At 39.8% G+C, this 25,049-nt stretch overlaps 2 protein-coding genes across 2 annotated transcripts; one reads left to right on the top strand and one right to left on the bottom strand.

The window, feature by feature from the left end:
• Window positions 1-11,630: 11,630 nt before the first annotated feature.
• Window positions 11,631-13,268, bottom strand: cebpb (CCAAT enhancer binding protein beta). The gene has a single exon (XM_053317737.1). The coding sequence runs from the start codon at window positions 13,006-13,008 to the stop codon at window positions 12,106-12,108; it is 903 nt and encodes a 300-aa protein (XP_053173712.1). The 5' UTR covers window positions 13,009-13,268; the 3' UTR covers window positions 11,631-12,105.
• Window positions 13,269-17,602: 4,334 nt separating this feature from the next.
• Window positions 17,603-21,835, top strand: peds1 (plasmanylethanolamine desaturase 1). The gene is made up of 6 exons (XM_053317739.1): window positions 17,603-17,738; window positions 18,631-18,750; window positions 18,845-18,936; window positions 19,055-19,199; window positions 19,325-19,537; window positions 19,640-21,835. Exons 1-6 carry the CDS (start codon window positions 17,603-17,605, stop codon window positions 19,759-19,761), a joined length of 828 nt encoding a protein of 275 aa, XP_053173714.1. The 3' UTR covers window positions 19,762-21,835.
• The last annotated feature ends 3,214 nt before the right edge of the window (window positions 21,836-25,049 follow it).

The raw sequence follows: 25,049 nt of genomic DNA, 5'->3' as shown, positions 1-25,049 counted from the left end.
TAAGGAGCTTCACCCTTGTTTTGGACTCAAGGCCCAAACAGCTGACTGCTTCCTAAACAGCTAAAAGACCCACCAGGTTTATATTCTTTGAGTTATCTTGAGATTATGGTACTGAAATATATCAATCAATAAATCAATCAATCAATCAATCAATCTTTATTTATATAGCATCCAAATCACAACAAAAGTCATCTGAAGGCACTTTTCACATAGAGCAGGTCTAGACCGTACTCTTTAATTTAATTTAGACCCAACATTCCCAAATGAGCAAGCACTTGGTGACGGAGGCAAGAAAAAACCCTGCTTTTAACGGGAAGAACGCTCAAGCAGAACTGGACTGAAAGTGGGCAGCCATCCCAGTTGGGATTGGGGGGGAGTGAGAGAAGAAGAAGAGGGACAAAGGAGAAAGAAAGAGAATAGGGAGAGGAGAGAAAGAGAGAGAGAGAGAGAGAGAGAGAGAGAGAGAGAGAGAGAGAGAGAGAGAGAGAGAGAGAAACATTATCTCTGGAGATCTTCCAGTTAGATTGTGTCTTCTGGACTCTTATCATGTGCTGTATAGAGTTACAGAAAATAACCTCAACATTATGAGAACTCTGCTTTTGGCAAAGTGAAGTTTTTTAAATGCACCACAAGGAGGCTCTGTGGGACCGTAAAACTGGCTGATTCCTGGCTGCGTCTCTCACTGATGTCTCTCTTGACTTTTTATTGCAGTCCACTCTGTCCTGGTTTCTGTATCATACCTGAGTCTGCTCATCAATTATCTTTTATTTATAGTAAAGTGGAGTCAGGAATACTCCTCTCCTGGCAGAACACACACTGCCTGTTAGTTTTTAGGGGGAAACTGATGTTGCATACCACAAATATTAGTCTGAGTTTGCTTGCTTCTGTCAGTAACAAAATCATTTGTCATGATTACCTTCTAAAATTGGTTCTGACCGCTCTTACCACAATAATTAAGGGCTTAAAATTTATTTGTTTCTCAAGAACTGTTCGTCAAAACACACCCACTTCCTTTTAAAGCACACAAAACTTTAAGTTTGGTGTCTAAACTGCTTCACTAAACTAGAAGCCAAGAATGAGTTGAGGTTGAGTTGACATACATTTTAATATAACGGCCACAACAATGATACAGAGTGTACACTGAGTAAAGAACAACATGTAAAGAGATACATTCACTGCTTGAGTAAACCCCACCGAACTGGTGGAGTGCAGATGATTTGGCAACAGTCTTGGCTAGAACTTCCTGTTGTGGAAATAAGAGGCAGGCACCGTGCTGTAGAGGAATGTAACTTAAACAGAGTGAGTAATGGCACTCCTTACCACTGCTGACGTCAAGAAGCAAGACGAAGCATGTAGCACTCATCTGCTTAGGAAAACTACAATCAAATAGCCGGCCAGGGACCGGAAGTCACCTTAAAGTCACAGTTGTTCCTTTTGAAACTGGAGTCTGATATGCCAGTTTTCATGACTCATTATCTTTGTGCTGAAGCTTGTTATCATTTTGTTACTTTACTTACAATACATTAAAGGTAATTTAGACAGTGTGTCATATCTATAGATGTCATCTACTAGGCCTACACATTTTTGTGATTTTGTTGATCAGATCCATTTCTAAACTTGTCAAAAGTCAAAAGTGCATTGTGTGAAACCGCAGTGTGTCCTTACTCAGCCTAATTGTGAGCAGTGCTGACTCCACAGTCACAATCGACCAAAAAGGATATCTGCCCTGCCCTGCTGACTCTTCCAGCATGTGTCCCCAGTTTAGTTATTAACCTGGAACTTCCCAATAGCTGGCCAGCTGTGAGGGGGGTGGGGGGTGGGGGGCGAGGGGCCGATCTTTGACTGTAAGTCTCTTTTCTACCCTGCAGATCGTTTCGCAGGGAGCCGTGGAGTAGGGATCAGGAAATTCCTGAATGCGAGGAGAGTCAGGTCTTTCCAAGTGTGACTCTGCAAAGCCTGAGTCACTACACGCATACACGCACAAACACACACACACACACACACACATGCTGTACAATGGACGCTGAATACAAGGAAGTGTGAGTGCACTGTCAGGTATACCATGTCTCTTCATGCCCATATCATTTCAAAACTTAACAAAGCCAAGGGAGTGAGCTGTCAGTATCGACCTGTGTACATCCAGTATATTCAAGTATTGCACTTAAGTACATACTTAATACTTGAGTATTGCCATTTTATGCTACTTTATACTTCAACTTCACTACATTTTACACTAAATTAATTAAATTTATACTTTTACTCCATTACATTCATCTGACTGTTATAGATTCATGTTTTGCATTTTAAAAAAAAGAATAAATACAATGTTAGCCCTTAAATTCCTCTCATAGTATCCCTTCATAATAACTCTCTAAACTAAGTTTCTGAGCCACAAATCTGTTTTTTATTCTTAATCAGTCATTCATAAATGGGTGCTTAATCCTTAATGAAGCTTCCAGAGAGCAGAGTCTATTCTTTAGTTGTTTATGGAGAGAAACAATGTTCACAGTCACACTCTTATGGTCCCATGTTAAATAAAACAGGACAACATAACAGCCCTCATGATTTCAATGACTGAATGTGAAGAATGGACTTTTGTAAGTGGTGATTTATTATTATTATTTTTTTTTTGAAGACAAATACGGGTCACATTTCCATTTTTGTATATTTTGGGTCACTTTAGGAAGAGTCATAAAATGACAGGCTAAAAGAGCCGTGTTTTAGATGGTGTTACGTCTTTTTATTACTCACAAATGTAAAAATGGGTCATATTTGAGCCGAGCAGTAAGGGTTAAATGAATAGTTGAATGTTTTGAGAACTAATTTGCTTTCTTGCCTAGATTTAGATGTGAAGATTGATTGCACTCTTCCTTTTGTGTGGTAAATATGAAGCCACAGCCACAAACTGGTTAGCATAGCAGTGGTCCTTTTGTATGGATTTTTAAAAAAAAAAGAAAAGATATGAGATGTTAATTAGTGAGCTTTTGAGGCGCTGAAAGGTGGATTTAGTAACTTTTGGCTGGCTGCTTATCCCTGTGTCTCGTCTTTAAGACAAGCTAACAAGCTGCTGTCTGTAGCTTCATATTTAACAGTCAGATAGATATGAAAGTGATTCCCAACTTATCTGGCTTGTGACTCTTCACAAAAAGCCAGTGTCTATTTTGAGGCATCTTGTCAGCAGTTGTAAGCAGAAGACTTCCCTTCTACATTTCTGCGCACAGAGTGCACAGAGCTAAAGTTATTATCCAGTGTTTCTTTTTGGAAAAGTAAAGATAAGAGAAATGTCCAGTAAATTACCACATATTTATGTTCCAGCAAAGTGGGAGATGATTAATGGGAATATTTTCCCCTTACTTAATCATCTACCACTTTTATCTCTTGAACCCTTGGGGGGGGGGGCTGACCCCTAAAACCACAGGACTACATTGACTGTAAAATAGATTAAATGAGCTCCACTTCAAGTAGCTACAACAGTAAAATGTTACTTTCATTTTAATGCATCAGTATAAATAACATAATGAAGTAATTTATGGTAATAACAGGGGGCATTTTTCTGCATAATAAATCCTTTTACTTAAAATAACTAAATGATCCTGAAACTTCTGTAGTTTCACTTGACTTCTATTTTTACATTGTTGTATCAGTACTTCTACTTGAGTAAAGGCTTTAAATACACCTTTCATTACTAGTAGACCCAACCACTCTTACTGAATTCAACATGGAAAAGCAAGTACATCTTTACCCCCTAACAGATCAGTATGATTGTTTTTGAGTCAAAGGGAAAGGCAGTGTGTTCTTGTTTTCATTAGGTTGCAGTCACTCAGTAAGAGGCTGATTTCTCTGGTTACGTCTGTTGAGACATCACCCCTAAGCAGTTCCTGTTCCTGTTCCTGTCCCCCCAACTGTCAGACAGACATCACTGTGACATATAGTACTTCGAATGTCATAGGCTAAGTTCATGCATGTAGGTCATAGCGTAAATACGAGTTAGAGCTGGTGCTTCCCCCTCAGCCTGCATCAAAGCTCCCGCATCCTTCCTTTCACTGAATGCACCTAATGACGTCGAATCATAATTAAACATAAACAAAGCTGACTGACCTGCCTCACCACAGATGCCACCACTGTGTTCTTTTGGGTTATTATTGTTTTGCATCGAAGTGACAGTGGAAACATACGACTGCAAATTTGGTCCACTGATATGTGGTTGAATCTGTGACAGAGGCGCTCACATGCTTGTCAATGATTCTCTGCATGTAACAATAACTTCTTGGAATGAGGTAAAAGGTAGGACGTGCCGAACGTGAGGATGGTCACAAAGTTAGGCAAGTGTGGGAGGAAAGTGTTTTCATGGCTGCCACATTTGTCAACACACCCTGCTTCCTGTTGCGTAATTTGTACATGTCAAAGCCCACACATCTCTATATTATACTACTGATCTGTGATTTCATAAGGGTACAACTGAGAACTTACTGTACGCATTTTCCTTCAGGCTGTTTTACATGTAGTCACAAGATCTCACCCTCCAAAAAAATCCCAACAAAAATAAACATACTTCCCAAAGTATTATCTTCTTATTACTAATCAAAATTAAAATCTGTCCTCTCTGAATAGTAGATATGATTTAATAATTTTGCTCTTTGCAGGATTGTGATAACGTTTTTAGGTCCTACAAACAGTAACAAAGATAAATGGCAAGGCAGCTTTATTTATACAGCACATTTCATACACAGGGGCACCTCAATATGCTTTACATAAAAACAAAATTTCCACATTTTGGGACTGATTTCAGTTCTGTTGGTAGTTTGTTCCAGTTGTGTGTGAACTCTGACCCTTTAGAGCCCTACATGGTTTATTTTCTATTAACATGTCATTAATGTATTGTAGACCTAAACCATTCAGTGATTTGTAGACCAGTAGCACTTTAAACTTTAAAATCTATTCTATAGCTGACTGGGAGCCAGTGTAAAGACTTTAAAACTGGAGTAATGTGCTCTGACCTCTTTGTTCTGGTCAAAACTCGAGCAGCAGCATTCTGAAAAATAAAACCTTCAGATCTATCGCTCCTTGATTTAATGAATGTGGAGCATTTACAGTAAATGCTCCTCTCAGGCAGGAGGTTTGCACAGTCAGAGGTAAATGTGGTTAATATGGTCCGGGATGGATTTTCACTTCCATTATATTAACAATTTATGAGGCCTTGTAGTCAAAATAAAACAGGATGTTGGTACAACTGAACGCTGTCAGAGTGTGAAATCTAGGAAAGTTTTAGAGGAGAACTTTGAGGAACAGTGCAGTGGGCTGAACTTTCTATACTGTTTGAAACTTTGGCCCCTCGGAAGTCTTTTGGATGTCATCATTTTTTAGCTCTAGCATCAGTGTAGCAGTGTCTCAGTGTTAAATGAATGATGGTTCCTATCTGCTGACTGACTGTGGGCGAGTTCCTTCATGTGGGTTGACACTCAATGAATGACAGAACTCGTTACCACAAATTAACTGAATATTGAAAATGTTGGCAGGTCATTATATCAATAAATCTGAATTAGCGCCTCTTTTGGGTGACTTAAAGTGTCATCTCTTGTTTGGTGTTGACAGTAAATAAGTATATTTACTGCTCTTTATACTCATAATTCACTACATTAACTATAGTTAATCATTACTTTGCAGATTGAGATTTTACCTACAAATCATATGATACGTATGTGAAATGTAATGTTGATGTTTAAACTGCTGTAGGTTAAGTAATTTCTTTTACTCAATTTTGACCATATACATAATTAAACTGATATGTGCCTCTTAATGAATCCGTAATGTTCATCCAATAATACAATACAAACAATATAACCCTTTAAAAGTGAGCTTTTCTGCATAATATGTTCCTACTCAGGTACGTTGTGCTGATTTTGTTAACTTTCAACCTGGCAGATTTCTCACATAGAGTAACAATTTTCTCCAAATTCCCAATGTTGGAGTATTAAAACTTATATGCAGCACTTTTACAGTAATTGTAGTGAAGATCATTTTCATTGTGTTATTCCTATTTTTAGGTAAATATTAGATTTATTGGTCCTCTACCACTACTGTCTTTTATATTAAAAAAAATTAGGTACTACTATGTCAAAGCGTAACATATGGATGGACTGTGTATGAACCCTATAGTGACAAAGGTATGGTGTAACTTAGTCAGACTTTCGTGTTTCACAGGGCCCCACAGCTGCAGCTCAGCCACAAAGACTCATAATTTGACTCATAATTCCAGAGAACTTTTTAAATAGTGAGCTCAAAGTAACCCTGAAGGTGAGGACACCTCCAGAGTAATGTGAGGGGTCGAAATATGTTACATAGGGTAAAAAAACCCCAAAACAACATACGCTAACCCCCCCCCCCCCCCCGCCATTCTTGCATGCATGTCTTTACAAATTCTGTGTAATTTTACCCATTCTGTGCCATTAACGACTTCAGTAGAAAAAAAACTTCTCACAGCTCATAAACATATGCATCTTGTGACACTTCTTTATTTAGAGGATCCTTTGCACCTCGTGTTGCATTTTCTTCATGTAACAATGATGAAGAATATCTAATCTAAATAATTTTAACATGAGAATTACACCAAGACAATGCACAATACATGGTTAGCCCCAGATATAGCTCAAAGCCCAATGTCATCTGTAGTTCAGGGCGGAGGCCTCAATTAACTAGTTTTCAGTGAGATTGCAACATGCTGTAATGTCCTGTGGAAAGGAAGGCCTCACCCACTTTTTGGAAGGGTTAATTCACATATTGATGTTAGTGTTTTTTCAAATGGCACATCATTAATTTACTTTGTGCTTTGTTTTTTTAGTTCTTTTACTTTGTGCTTTACTTTTTACGGTAAGGAAACTGCTGTTGGTCACTCTGCTTAAAGTAGGCTATAGATTACACATTCATATAGTGCAAGTGTCTTGAAATAAACTCTTCTCACACAGGAATGTTGCTCTAATAATTAAGCCAACACTCATTTTGCAAGGATGGTTTGATGTTACACAAGATCTGGGCAGTGATACTTGCTGTGTAGTGACCGCAAGTCACTTCTGCACGTCAGTTTTGTGTTTTCACAGTCATCTACGGCAAAATAGCAGAAGTGGACAAAGATGTTGAAATTTTGGTTCACTTCAAGACAGATCATGTTCTGGTCCGTTTACCGTATCTCAGGCGGTTTGGCTTCCCGTTACAAGCCATGTTCCGGATATCCGGTCCTCCTTTCACTTAGAAGAAGGAACTGTAATTAAACATGCAAAATCACGGTGTTAAATAAAATCACCAAAAGTTAAAAATCACTTTTATAAATATCCTTTTTAGTTGTGGCTAAAAAGATGACAAAGGTTTGGTTACTTCGACTTCAAACAACTTAACCGCCTTTTATCTGTGAGTCTAAACTTGAGAGTCATGAGGTGGTAAATGGTTCTTGAGGCTCACGTTACACTACACTGATGAAGATATGAACACACCTCTCTGAAAAATTAACCATAGCTTCATGCTCAAATGTTTACACAAAATAAATTTCAACATCTGAGTGTCCTAACTCTAAACCTCTAACCCAAACCCTATTCTCAAATACTCTTGAATTAACTGCAACTCAGTGCAAGTTCTCTAAATTTTGGTTGCTTTGGTTAAAATTCAGGTTATGAGACTTTCTTTTTTTTTTAAAGTATATTTTTTAGGGCTTTTTGCCTTTAATGTACAGGTTAGTAGAGAGAGACAGGAAACTGGAGGCAGAGAGGGGGGAATGACATGCAGGATAGGACCACTCGGTACAGGATTCGAACCGGGGTCGCCTGCAGCGAGGACTATAGCCTCAACACATGGTCTACCCCAGGTTGTGAGACTTAAAAAAATATAAAAATTCAAAGAGGATAGATCCTCAACAGCACAACTGAACACTGCTGTTTGTCTATTCTTTGAAAGTTTGGACCAGAATCCATATCTACTTTTTCTGATTTCATTTGGAGTAGTAGGCGTATCACTGCATTAAAATTAATATCTCTGTTTGATCTGCATTTAGCTTCAGATAGTTTGAAATATCCCTTCAATCAACAAAGGCATGAAAAGAAATCATGCGTAGAAACAGCATTTAGAAAACAAAAGAGGAGCTAATACAGAACCTTGAGGTACCCCACAGCTTAAATGTGATCTGGTGGATATAGAAGAACAATTAGCAAAAACAGACCCTGTATCTGGGACACACAATAAGATCAAAACCACCTGAGAGTAGTATCTAACTGAACCAGACAGGATGCTATAAACCTGTTGATATTCTGTATTTTCATATTGTCATCAAATCCCACAAAAAGACCAAAACCAACAAAGATTTGATCATATTGTCAAGTAGTATTTGTATAGCTAAAGCTTGATATATCTTGTTCCTCTTTGCCATAGAGCTCAAAAACATAATAATGAGCCATACTGTTGCCCTGGGAGACAAATCTCTTCATCATGAAGAACGCAGGCACACTTATCCCCCATTCACCACCCTAATTCTCACTAGAGCATCAAATGTGTGTTAACCTGCAGCTAAAAATAGTAAAATCAAATGTATTTGTATAACCTAATATCATAAATCACCACATTGGCTCAATCAATACTGCAATACAACACCTTCTCTCCTTTGGACAAACCTCAGGATGAGCAACAGAGGAGGGATCCCTCCCAAAAGATCAACAGATGTGTAATAGATGCTTTGTGGACAGAATAGACCAAAAAAGTAAAATTACAGAATTAAAGCATGAGAAAACAGCAATAGATTGATAACATACATCATCGAGCAACTTTCAGGTGCCGTCAACACACACAAACTCCATATCACCATGGAGACCTAGAAATTAGATGGACTACACATAAACACAAGGGGGGAATCACATCACAGCATTTGCACACAGAGGAAGGAGAGACAAGGAGACCATGCACACAAATGTAAACACACATTATTTTAGATACACTTGCTAAAGATAACTCTCAATAACTTCACTCATCTCTAAACATGACAGTGGTTTTTTCCACAAATGTAAAAGCTTTTATGGTCATGTGCTGTTTTGTATTGTGTTAATGGTCTGATGACTGCATTGATACTAAAGATGTGAAGATAAAGCCACACTGTGCTTGGTATGACGTGTGCAGTAACATCTGGATGTTGATCGTGCAATATTTATATGAACATTGTGTCCTACTTGTTTCTGTATACTCTAATCTGTGGAGTCACCATAAAACTACATTTCTGTTTGCTCCTTGTTCATAATGCCAGTTAACTTTGTTATACAGGATAATTTAACATGTAAAACAGTACAAATCTGTGAATCTGGTCCTAAACTAAACAAACTTGGACCAAAGCCAAAATAAATTATCGAAGATTTAAGAAAAAATTGTAGGCTGTGCAATAGCATTTTTTTAACACTTTTGGGAAACCCAAGCTGACAATATGTACAAAACGTGCTTTGAGGAACGAACAACATGTAATAAGTGCCTTAAAAGTATATTCCTGTGACTCATAGGTAAAAAAAATCTACCATTTCACAACTAGTACAGAGTGAACATTAGAATGACAGGTGTGTCTATGTGTGTGTCTATGTGTGTGTGTGTGTGTGTCTCTGTGTGTGTGTGTGTGTGTGTGTGTGTGTGTGTGTGTGTGTGTCTTTTGTCTGTTTGTATTGCTTTATCAGCGGAGTTTTTAGGAGTCCATTTGGCTTGTGGAGGAGCTGTGATGCAACGAGGAGTTTACGGACAGACACTGCCCATTGACGGTAAAATGAGGAAAAGGAGGCTGGGCTAAACTTTTAAGAAAAGAGGTCATCCTGTGTGGGAATTTCCCTCTCTCCTGTCAGCATGTGATCCAGGAGCAGGGAAAGACTGCGTGGGGCTCCAATAGGAAATAAGGGGTCATCGAAGAAAGAATGCCTAGAATGTTTGAATGAAACTGTGCCAACAACACTGACGGCTACGAGAGCAGCGGGAGAAAGGCTCTGCTCTCAAAAAAACAATGGGCTGTTAGATGTTGAACCAGTCACACACTATTACCATCATGTTGCAGTGATTGTATGAAATGTGTTTTGAACTTTCGTCGTTATATTTCTTAAGAACATCTTGTTGCTTGCATTGTTTTGTAACCAAGTAAGGCCTTAAGCCAAGCCACAACTACTTAGAGAGCTATTGTCATGTACATGCAGGATAACAATGTCTTATTTTACTGTGGGTGTACATTCTTCGAGTGGTGATGTGTTGGAAAGGGAGGATATTGCGCAACAGCTGAACTGTTCATCTCTGAGTGTGTTGAAATATCCACTGTATTCAAAATGTCATCTCTCTCACCACACTGAAAAATAGCAGGACAAAGTTTTAATTTAGAGAATATAACATGGCTTTTTTTCTCCTCCACAGTACCAGTATAGTAAACTAGCAGAGGTGTTTTTTCTTTCTGTGCTGCTTTAAGTGAGAAAACACTCCCCCCCCCCACACACACACACACCTTGAATTGTCACAGATCACCTGCAAATCCCACCATGCTCCCTGCTCCTTTCTTTATCTCCTCTTGTCTGGGGTTTGCTTATTCATGACAGATACGTTTCATTTTGTGCACACAGTAGAAATGCAGTCAGAGGGCTCGGTAAATTCCACTGCAAATCAATTGTCATCTTATCTTATAATGTCTGGACAAACCTAACCCTGTCACTCCCATTTTTAACTTCTACATTTTCTATTGAGTGTTTTCCACTTGAGGCTTGAATGAGGTTTGCTCAGGATTATTCATATCTCTCTTTACCGCACTGACTCCCAGGTCTCGGCTGTTGGAAGCGTGACCTGAGGTGGTGTGAGGAGGTTAGTTGCTGATTAATTTCTATGCAACCTTGAACCCCTCTCCGGGCCAGTGGACCCAGCAGACTATTGACAGAGCAGTGCGCTAAAGATAAAGCTAACATTTCTGTGCTGCATGCTGTTTGACCGAGTCCCTTTTTTTCCCTTTTTTTTGCTGCTATCAGCAGTATCATTTCAGCATAAAACTGTTGATTCAGGATCTGAAGACTTTTGTGTCAAATCACTGAATAAACAGAGGCATAAAAATGTTAGTGGTGTTAAGAGTTACCCAGTAATCATGGGGAGAGTCTCTTTCTTGCTTTTTCTTGGTCAGATAAACACATTTTGAGGGATTGCATTACCTTTTTTTTTATTGAAAGACAACAGCAAAATGTTATTTTACAATCCCCATTTAGCAGGCCTGTTCTCTATTCAGTAACTGTGAAGGTACAACTGCACTGGATGTAATTCTGTGTCTTGGTGTAATAAAATGATAATAAATAATGATGTTGGTAATCTGAGGTATCATTAAAATGTCTGTACATGTACAAAATTCAATTAAGGTAAAAAAGCACCATCATATTCCTACTGTATGTTGTGTGGCTTTCAATGTTGGGATAAAAGGATGCAAATTTGCCTTATACTTGAGCCATTTTTTGAAAAATGGCCATATTTTCTGGTGAAAAACATAATACACAGTCTGACTGTCATGAGTGTGAATATTTAAGGCAACTCCTGTCTGCCTGTCTGTCTGTCTGTCTGAGCCAACACCGCCTTCAAAAAGGACAGAAAAGAAGAAATTACAAATAAAATTGTTTTAACAAAGTAGAAATCTGTTTAATTCAATAAAATATCAAGTACAATTAAAGCATTTCACCATTTTAATATTAAATAATTAGACTTATTTCATTCATTGCCTATAGTATTACAAAGAGTTGCATCATTTCACTGCAGCACAACTCTTCCCCCTTGACAACCATTGCTCCAGATACACAAAAAATGTATAAATTCACTTTCAAAACCTGCACAGAAATACTGCATATACACAAATTACATCTGAGAGGGGAAAAAAAGCTAAGGTGACATGTTGAGAATGATTGCGCAATACATGCACCCACATCTTCAGTCCCATTCAAAGTGTCCTTGTAAACTGGTGGCCGCTTTCTTCACCCGTGTAGCGTACCGTTTTCAACCCTTGCTCAGTGGATCACCTCCGGCTCTAAAGTCCATCAATGATTAGACAAGCAGCCCCAAGAGGGCCGCATGGAGTCTCTGGGTGGAGGTTTTTTAACATTGTCCGGTGGCAGAGAGCAGGTTGCGCAGGGTGGCCAGCTCTCTGGACAGCTGCTCCACACGCTTTTGTAAACGATCGTTCTCTGCGGCCAGTTCCAGCACTTTATGTTGAGTCTCCAAGTTGCGCATTTTGGCTTTGTCCCTGCTCTTCCTCACGGCGAGGTTGTTCCTCTCCCGCCTCTGCTTGTACTCGTCACTGTCCTTGTCCAGGCGCTTCTTTGACTTCCCGCTGGACATTTTGCCACCGTGCGATGGTGACCTGCTTTTACCTGACGGGGCAGGTGTGCCGGGCGGGCTGGAGCAAGTCGAGGACGCAGTGGAGATGTTTCCAAGACTGCCACTGGTGGACTGGTAATGAAGGTAGGACCTCATGTCAAAACCAGACGACCCGTTCTCCATTTTTACGTCTTCCTGGCTGTCGTCTCTCTCAGCAGCGGCAGCAGCAGCAGCAGCAACAGCAGATCTGTAGCGGGTCCCGACGAGATCAGGGCTGAGCACACTATCCACCCGGGTCTCCTGCAGCTCGGTGTAACCCAGCGCGTAGGGCTCCCTGGGGTCCCTCAAGTTGTCTCTCTGACTCGTCTCCAGCTCGCTCAGCAGCGTGTAGTTCTTGTAGTTCGCTGCAACTCTCTTGATCTTGTTCTCCGCCAGGAAATCTGAGAAAACGTCCCCCTGCTGCTGCTGCTGCTGTTGCGTCTGCGCCGCCAGCTGCGGATAGTGCAAAGCTGAGTCCAGGTAAACACTGAAGTCTATCGCTCTCTCCCGCTCTTCAATGCCCAGCTCCGTCATCGAGTCGCCGAGCCTCCAGTAAGAGTTGCCGCCGTTGATGGGACTGATAATGCTGTCTCTACTGTGGATAGCAAAGCTGCCCTCGTCGTAGAAGCCGGCTACTTCCATGGATCTTAACACCCGCCGGATTGCAGGAGCATGGAGGGCTGAGATGAGGCGCCCACAGTGGTCTTGGTTAAGTTGCCTTTGGTTGTGAAATGGCTCAAGAGTCGGAATGTGAGTCGTTTAAATCCCTGTGTGTCACTGTCTGTCTTTGGTTACGCAGTCAAACTACTTTGAAGAGGCTCATGGATTGGGAGGAATTGACAGGTCTTCCTGACTCCGGAGGTTTTATTACATGCGAGGGGCGGAGTTAAGCTGGGCAGGTGCGTGACGCACAGCGTGCAACCAACCCGGACAACCTGTGCTGCTTGTGGATGACTTTTCCAGCATTGATATCGCAATATCTGTTTTGAGATCATAAAAACGGACTCGGTGAAATTCGTCTGGCTTTCCTATGTGTGTGTGGCACTTGTGTTAGTTGTAGTTTGGGCAGAAAGAAAAGGGAACCAACATCAGCCACTTAACCACGAGACGCGAGCGACATAACCATAACAAAAAATGCAACAAGGACTTAAAACTAGCATTTGTTGACACGCCCTCTGAAGGCACACTTTTCAGATAATGGAAAAATCCCACTACGTTTTGACATGTTCACCCTTTTCTAGCTTGTTTACGCTTCACCGAGTTCATGCGTAATCATCTCATAACAACGATGCACATGGAAGCCGCGCCGGACGCGTCTCATGACAGCTGTTTTCCCCCTAAAATAGCCACAAACGAATTTGAACCAGTTTCTCTGTGAGTGTGCGGCTGTTGTTGTGTGCGTAAACTATACAAGATGATGATGCATCCACTCAAGTGCTGTGGAAGGGTCAGGGTTGGGTCTGATGAGAAATATCGTCAGCTGGTTCATGTTTTCAATTTTCTTCTATACGATCCAAGGTTTTTGTGGCGTTGCATCATGGTTTTGTGCAGTTGAATTTAGCTGGAACAATTCAAATCCATTTCAGTAGACCACAAATGTGCAATAATTGCCGGATATAGTGACTCAGGTGGCTCAGGTGCCAAAACAGATCATAGTGTTGCTTAAGTCTAATAAGTCTTAATGTTTGGTTACGCTGGCTGCTCTTGACTTGACTCACCACTCTTATTATCGAGCTGAGATCAAAGCCAGTAAGTATAGTACTGTGAAGACTTACCGCCATCTTATGGTTGATGTTGGGATTGCATATTAACTATAATCAGCATCGAGCCAAACATGCCTCTTAAACATGTTCCAGTTTCGATTCTGTGGAGCCAGAAACACTTTCTGTTTGATTATGTTGAAAAAAGAAACATCTGTTGCTCTTCCCAGAAACACGTCCTCCCCCCTTTTCCAACATTAATCCCAAAAGAGAGCACAACAACTCCAAGACGAAACGCAGGCAGCACATTATGGCCTCTCCCCAAAATGTTTAGTTATCATCATTTTATGTATTTTACTTTATTTGTGCTTTTATAATGTGCTTAGTTTTTTATGACGTTTAAGTTATTTTTGCCTTTTAAATGTTAAGTTATATTTTATTTTAAAGCACTTTGTAACTGTTTTTTGAAAAATGCAATATAAATAAAGATATTGTATTATTATCTATGAAGTTCTACATGTCATAGTTTTGAATCATCTGTGTCCATTTAGATATTTTAAGTCTCTCAGATCAGCTGACCAGCGTGCACTGGATGTAATGCTCGAGTTCAGATGAAAAAAGAACAATCATTTGCTCTCTTTGCTACTAAACTTTGAAGTAGTTGATACCTCACTATCAGATTATCCAGTTTAACTGAAACTTGAAAGGAAATAAAACTTCTCTTAACTCACTTTTTTTTTAAGGTAATGTTTTGCAAATCCAGTTTTTCTCGTTACTATTTTAGTGGCGAACAGAATAAAAAGGTCACTGATGCAGTAAGTGGTTCAGTCCAGTGTCCATACAAAGTCCTTGAGCTTTTTTTTTTATTTTTAAAGTTTATTTATCAAATGTAAACAAACGTACAAAAGAACAAACAAATGGTGGCTCCTGTTGTCTCTCTTGCTCTGCTAAAAACACAAAGACCCTTTCAGGTGCATGTCAGTCCTTTACCTGTGTAACATGAAGTGCTCCAATTCCCAAAAATAAACCAAAACTAACAAAATACTAGTAGAATAAACCTAAATATTCTAAACAAGCAAACAATTACACTAAACACATGACCATCAAAAGAAATGTAAATGCAATATGCATTAAGCAAATAGGCTATCTAGAGTCACCAAGCACTTAAAACATATACTAATTATTAATAAATCAACACACAAACGTATAAATAGCTTCTATAACTATCTTGTGTCTTTCATATTTAATGCTCATTATCTAAAGCAAAGTGCTATAATCTTAAACACTGGTGTTTCATGGTATTCTCCAAATATACTGACCTAGAAGGGACACACACACACACACACACACACACACAGCCAAATTAATTTGTAAAGCTGCCCTGAGGCAAAAACGTGCTGCTCGGCACCCACTAATCAATTACGCCGAGTCTGTTGTGAACCAGCAAGCTCATACAGAAACCGACACACATCAGCTTCATTTTAAGACCCACAGATCTAAAATCTGATGAGTAATTCTGTGCTGAGGATAACATCACCCGCCCCTTGCGTTTTCCAAATAGTAAAGCTAAGTGTTTTGGGAAATATGAAGCTTAGTTTAACACAGAGGCTGGAAACAACTAGTCGGCTTTGTGTTGAAGTGATAAAATCCACCTACGAGCTTCAGAGATTTAGAGGTGCCAGTATAGAGCAGGGTGGCAGTTTCCGCTTGTTTCTACTCTATTAGATCAAATGATTGTAATCACAGTGAAATTACACAATCCAGTCTTGTACAAACATTTGGAAGAACACAAATACTGGAATAAAAGTAAAAATACCACTTTGCAAAAATATAGTCCATTATAGTACTTAACACTACTTTAAAAAAGGAAGTGTACGATCAGCACCGTATCAGCACCACATACTCATGCTTTCACATTGTCATAGTATCATGTACTGTACTTTTTTATTATATCTGATATGTAAGAAACACTTACATGTTGCAGCCGATCAGGGTGGAGTTCATTTGAATTAATTTGTAAACAATTGTGCTGTCAAATCAATAAAAATACAATATAAGATGGTCATGTGTTTTGTGTGTACCTGAATGTGCCACTATAACTGTCAGATTAATGTGGTAGAATAAAAAGTGCAATAATTCCCAATAAAAATGTAGTGGAGTAGAGGAACAGAAGTATAATGTGGCATAAAATGTAAATACACAAGTGATGCACAAGTACCTTGATATTGTAGAGTTCAGTACTTGAGTGAATGTACTTATGTTACATATCCCATCACTCCAAACAATGAACCTATGATATTTACAGCAGGGTCACACATTTTGTTAGTTGTGGCTATTCGTGTCTATTAAAGAGTGGTGTAAAGTAAGTAAGTACATTTACTCTGAGGGACCTTTAGAGAGAGCTTTATTTGAATATTTCCATGTGATGCTACTTTATACTCCACTCCAATATGTTTCAGACGGAAATATTGTACTTTCTACTCCACTTCATTTATTTGACAGCTTTAGTTACTTTTCAGATGAAGATGGATAATATAACAAGCTTTTAAAATACAACACGTTGTTAAAGATTAAACCAGTAGTTTCCAACCTTTATGTTTTTTGACGTCCTACAAAAAGCAGTGTGTAGTCAGGGTTACTTTCAGATGTCTATGAGTTGTTAACAGCTCCACCAAATAGTGATTTCTTTCAAAAATCAGATTAGAGAAAAAGTAAAAAAAACTGCAAACACATTTCTGTATCAGGACTCTTTTTTTTCTTCTCTCCTCTCCCATTAATCGCCTCATGACCCCTCACATTTATCTGCTGACCCTTTGGAGGGGCCTTTGGGAACCACTGGACTAAACTGGATATAAAGTAGTGTAAACTAGCTCCACCTCCAGCAGCTACAACAGTAACATGCTGCTCTAACACTGCTGCTTCACTATTAATAATCTAATGATGTCATATATAATAATAAAACAGTCAGACGGACCAAACCACTACTTTTACTGTAATACTTTAACTATATCACTCATATTACGTAGCCTACTCTTATTGTAATACTAAACTAGGCTACATCTTGCTGCTATTTTTATCTACTTTTTCTTAGGTAGAATTTTCCATGCATGTTTTTTAAATGTAATGTTGTACTTTTCCACTTTTTAAAAATTCTTCCACCACTGCTGTTCTTTTTCATAAGTGAAGCAGATGTATCACATAAATCTGTAACACCTGTTGTAGTTTTTAATGGTCTTAGAGGAGAGAGAGCTCCATCTGCTGTACATCCAGCAGAGGGCTGACACACAGCGGGCTCCAGGCAGGACGGGTGGGGTCAGGAAATGCGGTCTTTCCCCGCTCGCTATCCCCATTGGTCAATCCGTCGCTTGGGTTACACTTTCCGCCTCTCTGATTGCCTGCTGCGCTCATCGGCTCTCTCATGATTGGTGGAGAAGTCCTCGCTGTCTGTGGGCCGAGAAAAGCCGATGACTCCGTTGGTTCCCGGCTGTGAGTAGAGACGCTGAAGTGGCTGGGCGGGCCCACACAGTGGAGGAGAAATGGCGAGAATGGTGAACGAGAAAGGCTGTGAAGTAGAAACACAGAGCCCCGAACCGCAGGGGCCGGGTCGGGGCTCGGCCAGATGGGGCCCACAACACGCCGGTGCCCGAGAGCTGGCTAATTTATACTCTCCAGGTGAGTGGATGTCTGCTGCAGCTCCGTCCTCACCGAGGCTCGCTCCCTCCTGGTTCAAGTGTCTGTAAGTGGCGTGACATAACGTCAGGCTTTATTTAGTTACAAAGTGACAAGCTTGGAGGAGCTACTTAAAAAAATCAGATAATCTTTAATTACTGTAATGAAATGACATGAAAAAAAAGCAAAAGAAGCAGCTTGTTGCAGCCACGCCGCTTGTCGTTACACAATGGGAATCATGTGTGTTGAATTTGGTGCTTTTGAGTCGCTGCTTGTTTGTCCTTTGACATTTGGAGCATCAAGCAGAGGTTAGGTAAATGCTCTGCCTCTGCTTTAGGCTCTCAGCAGAAGCTACTGAGCCGCCCTGACCTTTCATAATACTGTTATTGTGTTGAGCTTACTTAAAGGGGAGCCAAGCAACAACAAAAACCTGCAATTAATGCTCTGAGTATAGCTCCACGTCTTGTTGTGCCAGCCCTCCCACCTTTTTTAGTCATGACATTTGAACTTTTCCACACAATGTTAACGCCCATTTAATAAATACATGATGCCTTTTGAGCTCCCCCTATCAGATAAGGAGCTTTATCTGATAACTTTTGGCTGCATTGGAGATCAGACTTTTTTACCTGCCCTGGTCATTAATAAGCTTCTTTGTGTGGACTAGTATTTCAAGCTCAGCTGCTCACTTGAGAGTCATTTGACAAGCAAAGTGCAGCAGTAAGATTAGGCTATACCCCACTGTTGTAAAAAGTTATGCTGACTAATTCACTGACCTTTGGACATTTTTTGGTTTGGATTACGCGTTAGGGTTCAGCTTCACGTTGGACTCAGAGACGTTTTTACGATATGATTGATGTGTTATCTGTGTTTTTTTTTTCTTTTTTCTATCTTTAAGGCAAAAGATGTCAAGAATGGATAAGTGTCTGCCTCTGCTTCTCTCTCATGGCCTTCAATTTCATTCACCTCCTTGCCAATTTCCACCTGGGACATTTTTGGTCCATCATGTTGGGCATTGGTAAGCTATTAAAATATTTAGTGTACGAATCAACCTTAAGATTAATAATGTAGATGAAGCTCGTTTGATTGATTCTGTCATCTTCGTCCTTCAGTGGCAGGAATACTCACCGCAGACTTTGCGTCAGGACTCGTTCACTGGGGTGCTGATACGTGGGGGTCAGTGGATCTACCCATCGTTGGAAAGGTAAAATATCTATGATTCATTACTCTAAATAATCTAAAGTGTTTTGAAAGGAAGCATTTTTCTGTATTTCCAGGGGTTTTTTTTCACCTTGCTCTCTACTGTCCCATCTGTCCCGCAGGCCTTTATACGACCATTTAGAGAGCACCACATCGACCCCACAGCCATCACCCGTCACGACTTCATTGAAACCAATGGTGACAACTGCATGCTGACCATAGTCCCGCTCGCAAACATGGCCTTCAACTTTCTCACCCTCTCCCCCGGTGAGTTTAGTATCAACAAACCCGGCTTGTTATTTGATTCCACATAAAAATCTGATCTAATCTAATCTGGGAGAAACAAATTCATCCCCTGTCTCACCTTGTCTCTGTCTTCTTTTTAATTCCAGCGGAGATTTACCATATCTACCCCTTGTACTGCTACTTGTATGCACTGGCCATCTTTGTGACGCTCACTAACCAGATTCACAAGTGGTCTCACACGTACTTCGGTCTCCCCCGCTGGGTCGTGCTCCTGCAGGACTGCCACATCATCCTTCCTCGCAAGCACCACCGCATCCATCACGTCTCCCCACACGAGACGCACTTCTGCATCACCACAGGTTTGTCACGAGAACGCGACTACGATCGGACTCGTTTTTTTTGGGAAGACGAGCGTCTGGCAGATTTATTTTTATCACTGAGCTTTTTGTGTCTCTCTCCAGGTTGGCTGAACTACCCGCTGGAGAAGCTGGGTTTCTGGAGGAACCTGGAGGATATTATCCAGAGTGTGACGGGAGAGAAGCCCAGATCGGACGACCTGAAATGGGCTCATAAAGTCAAGTAACGCCGCAGGCTAACTGCACCCTACCTCAGAAGACGCTGGCTCCGTCCAGGCTTCTCATCCCCTCTTTGCCTCACTTTAAACTGTAATCCATTGGAAGAAAAAACTAACAATTTCTGATGCCATAGCTTTAAGTCTTGCACATTTTGTCTGTTTTTCAAGAGGAGGGCTTTGTTGATGGATTTTTATTTTTTTTTCATAACTCACGATGGAGATCATCAACTCAAATTGCAATATATCCTTATATACTCTGTGTATGTCTAACACAACTCATCAGTTTTTTTTTTTGTTTTTTTTTGAGGTGTTTAACAGAAGGCTTTTTGGAAAGAACAATTGGTCAGACGCATAAATTTGCAATCGCTTTCCAAAGAGATTAAAAGATTTCAACTCACTTCAGAAAATTCAAACAATCCCGATCAAGAATACTTGAAAGAGGACAAAAAAAACCAACACTTTTTTTCTTTTTCTTTTTTTACCTCCTTCAGAGCCACCGCTGTTCATTTGGAGAGGTGATAGATCGAATTATATTTAGTGCTGCTTTATTTTCTCTGGATCGGTCTTTGAGTCTGTTTTAATGTGTAAGTGATAGAATTGGATTAAGGGGTAAGTAGTAAGTAGTACAGTCGGGGGTGAAACAGGGTTTTCAGATGCTTTACCAATGTTAATAGCTAAAGAACAAATTGGTTAATTACTGTTACATTTTTTTGACCATTTTGGGTTCAGCTGCACACTGTAGGAACTTTTTTTTTTAAACCAGAGGTGATAATAATATGTGATTTTTTTTACAACAAATATTCAACCAGTACCCGCCGTTGCTTCTAGCTACTCGCTTCAAACCAAGACGCAGCCATATTTAATAGGTCAGTCATGGCTTTGTCAGTCTGAAACAATGATTACAGTTACACTTTAATGCCAAAATCATCTCACCAGGATGCTAAACGACAAGTCTGACAGCTCAGAAAACAAACCAAAAAGAATAAATGCCAAATTGGCTGTCAGATTGAAACTTTCTGGATGATATCTGCATTGTAAAAAAGTAGATTTCAGTGTCTAATGATAAAGGAAACTCAGAAGATTAATCAATTTTCAGGAAAAGTGTTAACAAGGAAGTAATTTGATAGGAAAAACTGACATTAACGTGTGTAACTTTAGTCAGTGTTGATTCTAGGCCATTAAGGAAATGTGTCTGTGTCGCTCTGGGCCTTGCTAGGTAATCTTCTCAGATGATCATGTGTCTTAAGTGAAAAGCATTTTAGATTCTGACTCATTAGCAGTCAGGAAAGAGACACATGCAGTTTTGTCGAGCTGCCTTACATGCCGCAGATGCAGTACTTGTGTGTGTATGTTTTTTACTTTTTTCTTCTTCTTCTTTGCGTTGCTGCGATGATTATTCTGTCTTTCTGGGATCTGTCTCTCTCGGAGTTTAACAGACGCAGATACTCCAAAGTTACGTGCCAACTTGATGTAACATTGTTCTCACTCCTCACATCTTGCTCTTTTTGTATTGTGGGAAGGAAATGTTGGTTTTAGGGCGTGACATTCCCCTTGTGTAATGTTGCCACTGTGTACTGTCTCGGTAACAGTGACAAGCAGACGCTGTGATGTTACAAGGGCTTCAGTGGAGGCTGACGATCCAGGATTTTCTTCACTCTATAGATGAGATTATGTAATTAAGTAACTGGTTGAAGGTTGTTTTTTTTTAATGCTTTAGTCAGTAATGTAAATGTATTGTACAGCAAATAACTATGCAGTGTAATAAGAGGCCCTTAACTATACGTCTTAACTCTTCTGATTAGATTAAAATGCCTTTCTTTTTCTAATAGTTTTCAGATATTTGAAAAGTCAGAGAAACTGGAGCTTGAAGATTTAGCTACTTATAAAAAGTGCATGGCAAAAATTACTTTCAATTGTTTTAAATGAACTAATTAATGAACATGTCACTTACACAGATGTAAGAATGCATGTGTGCATACAGCATGTGGGGCTTGTGCAAGCAATACACCAGGGTCACCAGCTTTCCTTTGAGTTTGTGTGAAACAGAAACTAACCAGGGAGGATGATGGATGATATTTATCGAGCTGAATTCAAAAGATGTCCCCAAAACTTTGACCAAACGGTGTCAGACTTTAAACCTTCATTCCAAGGAAATCCTGGCATAAGTTTTGAATTTTTAAAAACAACAGAAGCTAATCTTGCTGCTCGGTTGGGGTTGACCTGGTTAAATTTATTAAGCTATTTAGGCAAAGTAGGAAAAATCAAATAGCTATAATAGTTCCTTTTAAAGCCAAAATTTTGTTTTATATATGATGTAATATTCCAGTTATTGAATCCTTCATACTTGATATAATCACCATAGGTCAACAGCAGAAGTACACTGCGGACTGCATAGTGCTTTTAGAGTATTGTGAAAAGCAGTTTTGTGTGCGCTAGGTAGTGTATTATATGCTGGTAAATGGATGGCGTTTTGTGTCACTGCAGCAAAGTTTGAGGCCCGCTTATTCTACTCCTGTAGTCCTTTTTTTTTCATCAGTATTGGGTATTGTTTGGGCACTGCTAAACACGCAGTCGGTAGCCATATTTCGAAGGTTTTGAAAAGCAACTTATAAACAGGAAGTTTAGCGTCGGCTGTACTGGATGCTTCTGCGCTTCAGTAAATTGCTTTTTTTTGTGATAAATATAAAAGTAACGACACATTTTAAGGGAAGTTTTGTGTGTAAGTAAAACTAGGTTAATGACAAGGGTTAAATACTAGAGATAATATGCCATAATTTAGTTTGGAGATAAAACTCACAGCTCTGCTTTTTAAAAAAAAATAAATGATGAGCTCAGAGCTGATCCATACCATTAATAATCAAGTTCTCAAGTAATAAAGACTCAAGTTGCTATTTATGGTTGTCGTAGCGATGAGTCTGTTTGTTAGTTTTGCTGCGTTAACTTGTTCTTCATTCTTATTCTCCAGATGAACTCAGGATTGTGGGTTAGAGGTTAGAGAGACTGAAATAGTTAAATATGAATTGTTGAAGGAAAAAGAAACAAAAGCACTCCATTAGTGAAGTTGAGGCAGATATTTAGACAATAATAATGATTTATATTATTCATTACCTTTGGAATTTGTTGGCCAAACGCGTAGTCGGATGATTTTAAACACATTATATCGTAGCCATATATCAGTACAGTTGACCTCTCGTTATTGAGGCAGAGTTTGTGATTAAAGCTGTGTTTGGTTTTTTTCTGCTTACAGATATTTGGGCTTTCCTCGGTGGACTTTGAATGGTATTTTTGTGACGATGTGTGATTTAAATTTAATATTTTCTCCCACTGGAAACAATTTTGTCAAAACAAATGGATATGTTAACAAAGTAGGGGGGGTGGGCAGTTTGTCGTTGGTATGTTTGACATGCTGTGTTGAAATCACTTTTGTAAAGATCCTCGGACTTTTTATTGAATTGCCTTATCCTCTTCCCTTATTGATTTACTGTAAATCTTGCCAGCGATATGGGAAAAACAATTTATTGACTGACTTTAAATTGCCCTTCTCCTGCCTCTCACTTGGTCTGAGGCGGGACTCATGTGGATGTTGTAGTTGGTTATGTAAGCTGGTGGTGATGGAGTTTTAGATATCAGAATAATGCCTTGATGCCTTTTTGTTGTCTTCCATTTGGGAGAATTACAATGTGTATATTAAACTGTATTTATAAATAAACTAAATAAAAGGTTAATAATTACCACAATCTGATTCCTGTGATGGTGTTTTTCTTGCGTTCTAGATAAAGTTGTACTCATGTTCAGCACATCCCGCAACAGACAAAAACCACATAGCTTTTCAGTTTTGAGACGCTATAGGTGTATAATTAGACTACACAAATATCAGCCTCTTTAACATAAAACAGGCTGCTGTGTAAATAATAAATAATAAAATTAATGATGGTTGAATTACATTTAGCTGCTTCAGTTTTCTAGTATTGTGCATGCTGGTTCACTGATGCAGAAAATGCAATAGAAAATAGCATATAAGACAATTAGTATTAGGCTGTATCAGTGACGTGCACAGACTTTTTGAAGGGCAGGGGCGAAAAGAAAAAAAAGGGCACATACAGCACGTTCTCGCCACTGAAGAGGGCAGTTTCGTGTCTTTTGCCAACCAGAAGGGCAGCTTAACACGCCTTTCGGCTCCCAGGAGGGCACCTTAGCATGCATTTCGGCTCCCAAGAGGGCACCTTAGCATGCATTTTGGCTCCCGGGAGGGCACCTTAGCATGCATTTTGGCTCCCAGGAGGGCACCTTAGCACGCATTTTGGCTCCCAGGAGGGCACCTTAGCACGCATTTTGGCTCCCAGGAGGGCACCTTAGCACGCATTTTGGCTCTCAAGAGGGCAGTTTACCCCCCTGCCCCCCCCCCCCCCCACCCGTGCACAACACTGGGCTGTATAATGTTCACTAATAGTATGCAGTGTTGAATTAAGATAATCTTTATTGTCCCTGAAGGCAAATTTGTTTAAGACCATGAGAGCATGCAGAGATACTGATTGCACACACATACCAAGAAAAAAGATGTACACAATAAATTAATAAAACCTCTGGATGTATACTGGCCCAGTTAAAGTGTGCTCACATCACACTAACATGACTTCCTGCGACACTGGGGCAGATTTGAGTCATTTTTATGTTGTCGATAACACCTGTGCTTTTCCCCTCTATGAGAAATCAAAATGTCTGCGGTGAAAACAGCCTGTTACTAATTAATTCATGTGTTGGCACAAGTTGGTACTACTTAAACCGACTCTGCTGTTCCTGGTTTCAGTCTGTCACTTTTTGCAGCTTTCAGCATTTCTTCTTCTCCTCTCTCTCTCCGTCCGTCTTCACGCTGTTAATGCAGACGTCTGACCTTCACGCCCCATTACGATTTTGTAAATAGTTGTGTTTGTGTATTACAAATAAAACTGAGTTGAACTCAACTGATCTTCACTCCCCTCACACACGCTGAGATGTGATTTATGATCATGTGGAACAGTTTAAATTCAGCTTTGAAAGGACAGGTTGACACATTTTCAAGTCTTTCTTAAAACTACAGTCAGGTGCCTATATGAACGCTGAAAGAGCTTTTCCTTGCTGTGATCATTCCTCCTGTTCACACTGACTATTGAAGAAGATCCCCTTTAAATGCTCTTTCAATGTAAGTAAAGTAAATCCAATCCAATCTGTAGTTTACATGAGGCTTTAGCAGTCTGAGTCAGTCATATCAAGTGGATATCTGCCACATTTACAGTCTTTTCAGCATCAAATTCCCTCTT

Source organism: Scomber japonicus, chromosome 4 (assembly GCF_027409825.1).
Source record: "Scomber japonicus isolate fScoJap1 chromosome 4, fScoJap1.pri, whole genome shotgun sequence".
NCBI lineage: Eukaryota > Metazoa > Chordata > Actinopteri > Scombriformes > Scombridae > Scomber > Scomber japonicus.
Note: the sequence above shows the minus strand (reverse complement) of the source record. Positions and strands in the feature narration are given on the sequence as shown.

Coding starts and splice junctions, on each gene's coding strand:
- cebpb (XM_053317737.1), bottom strand. CDS start 13,008: ATGGAAGTAGCCGGCTTCTACGACGAGGGCAGCTTTGCTATCCACAGT.
- peds1 (XM_053317739.1), top strand. CDS start 17,603: ATGGCGAGAATGGTGAACGAGAAAGGCTGTGAAGTAGAAACACAGAGC. Junction 17,739..18,630: donor GGCTAATTTATACTCTCCAG/GTGAGTGGATGT, acceptor TCTATCTTTAAG/GCAAAAGATGTCAAGAATGG. Junction 19,200..19,324: donor CTTTCTCACCCTCTCCCCCG/GTGAGTTTAGTA, acceptor TTTTAATTCCAG/CGGAGATTTACCATATCTAC.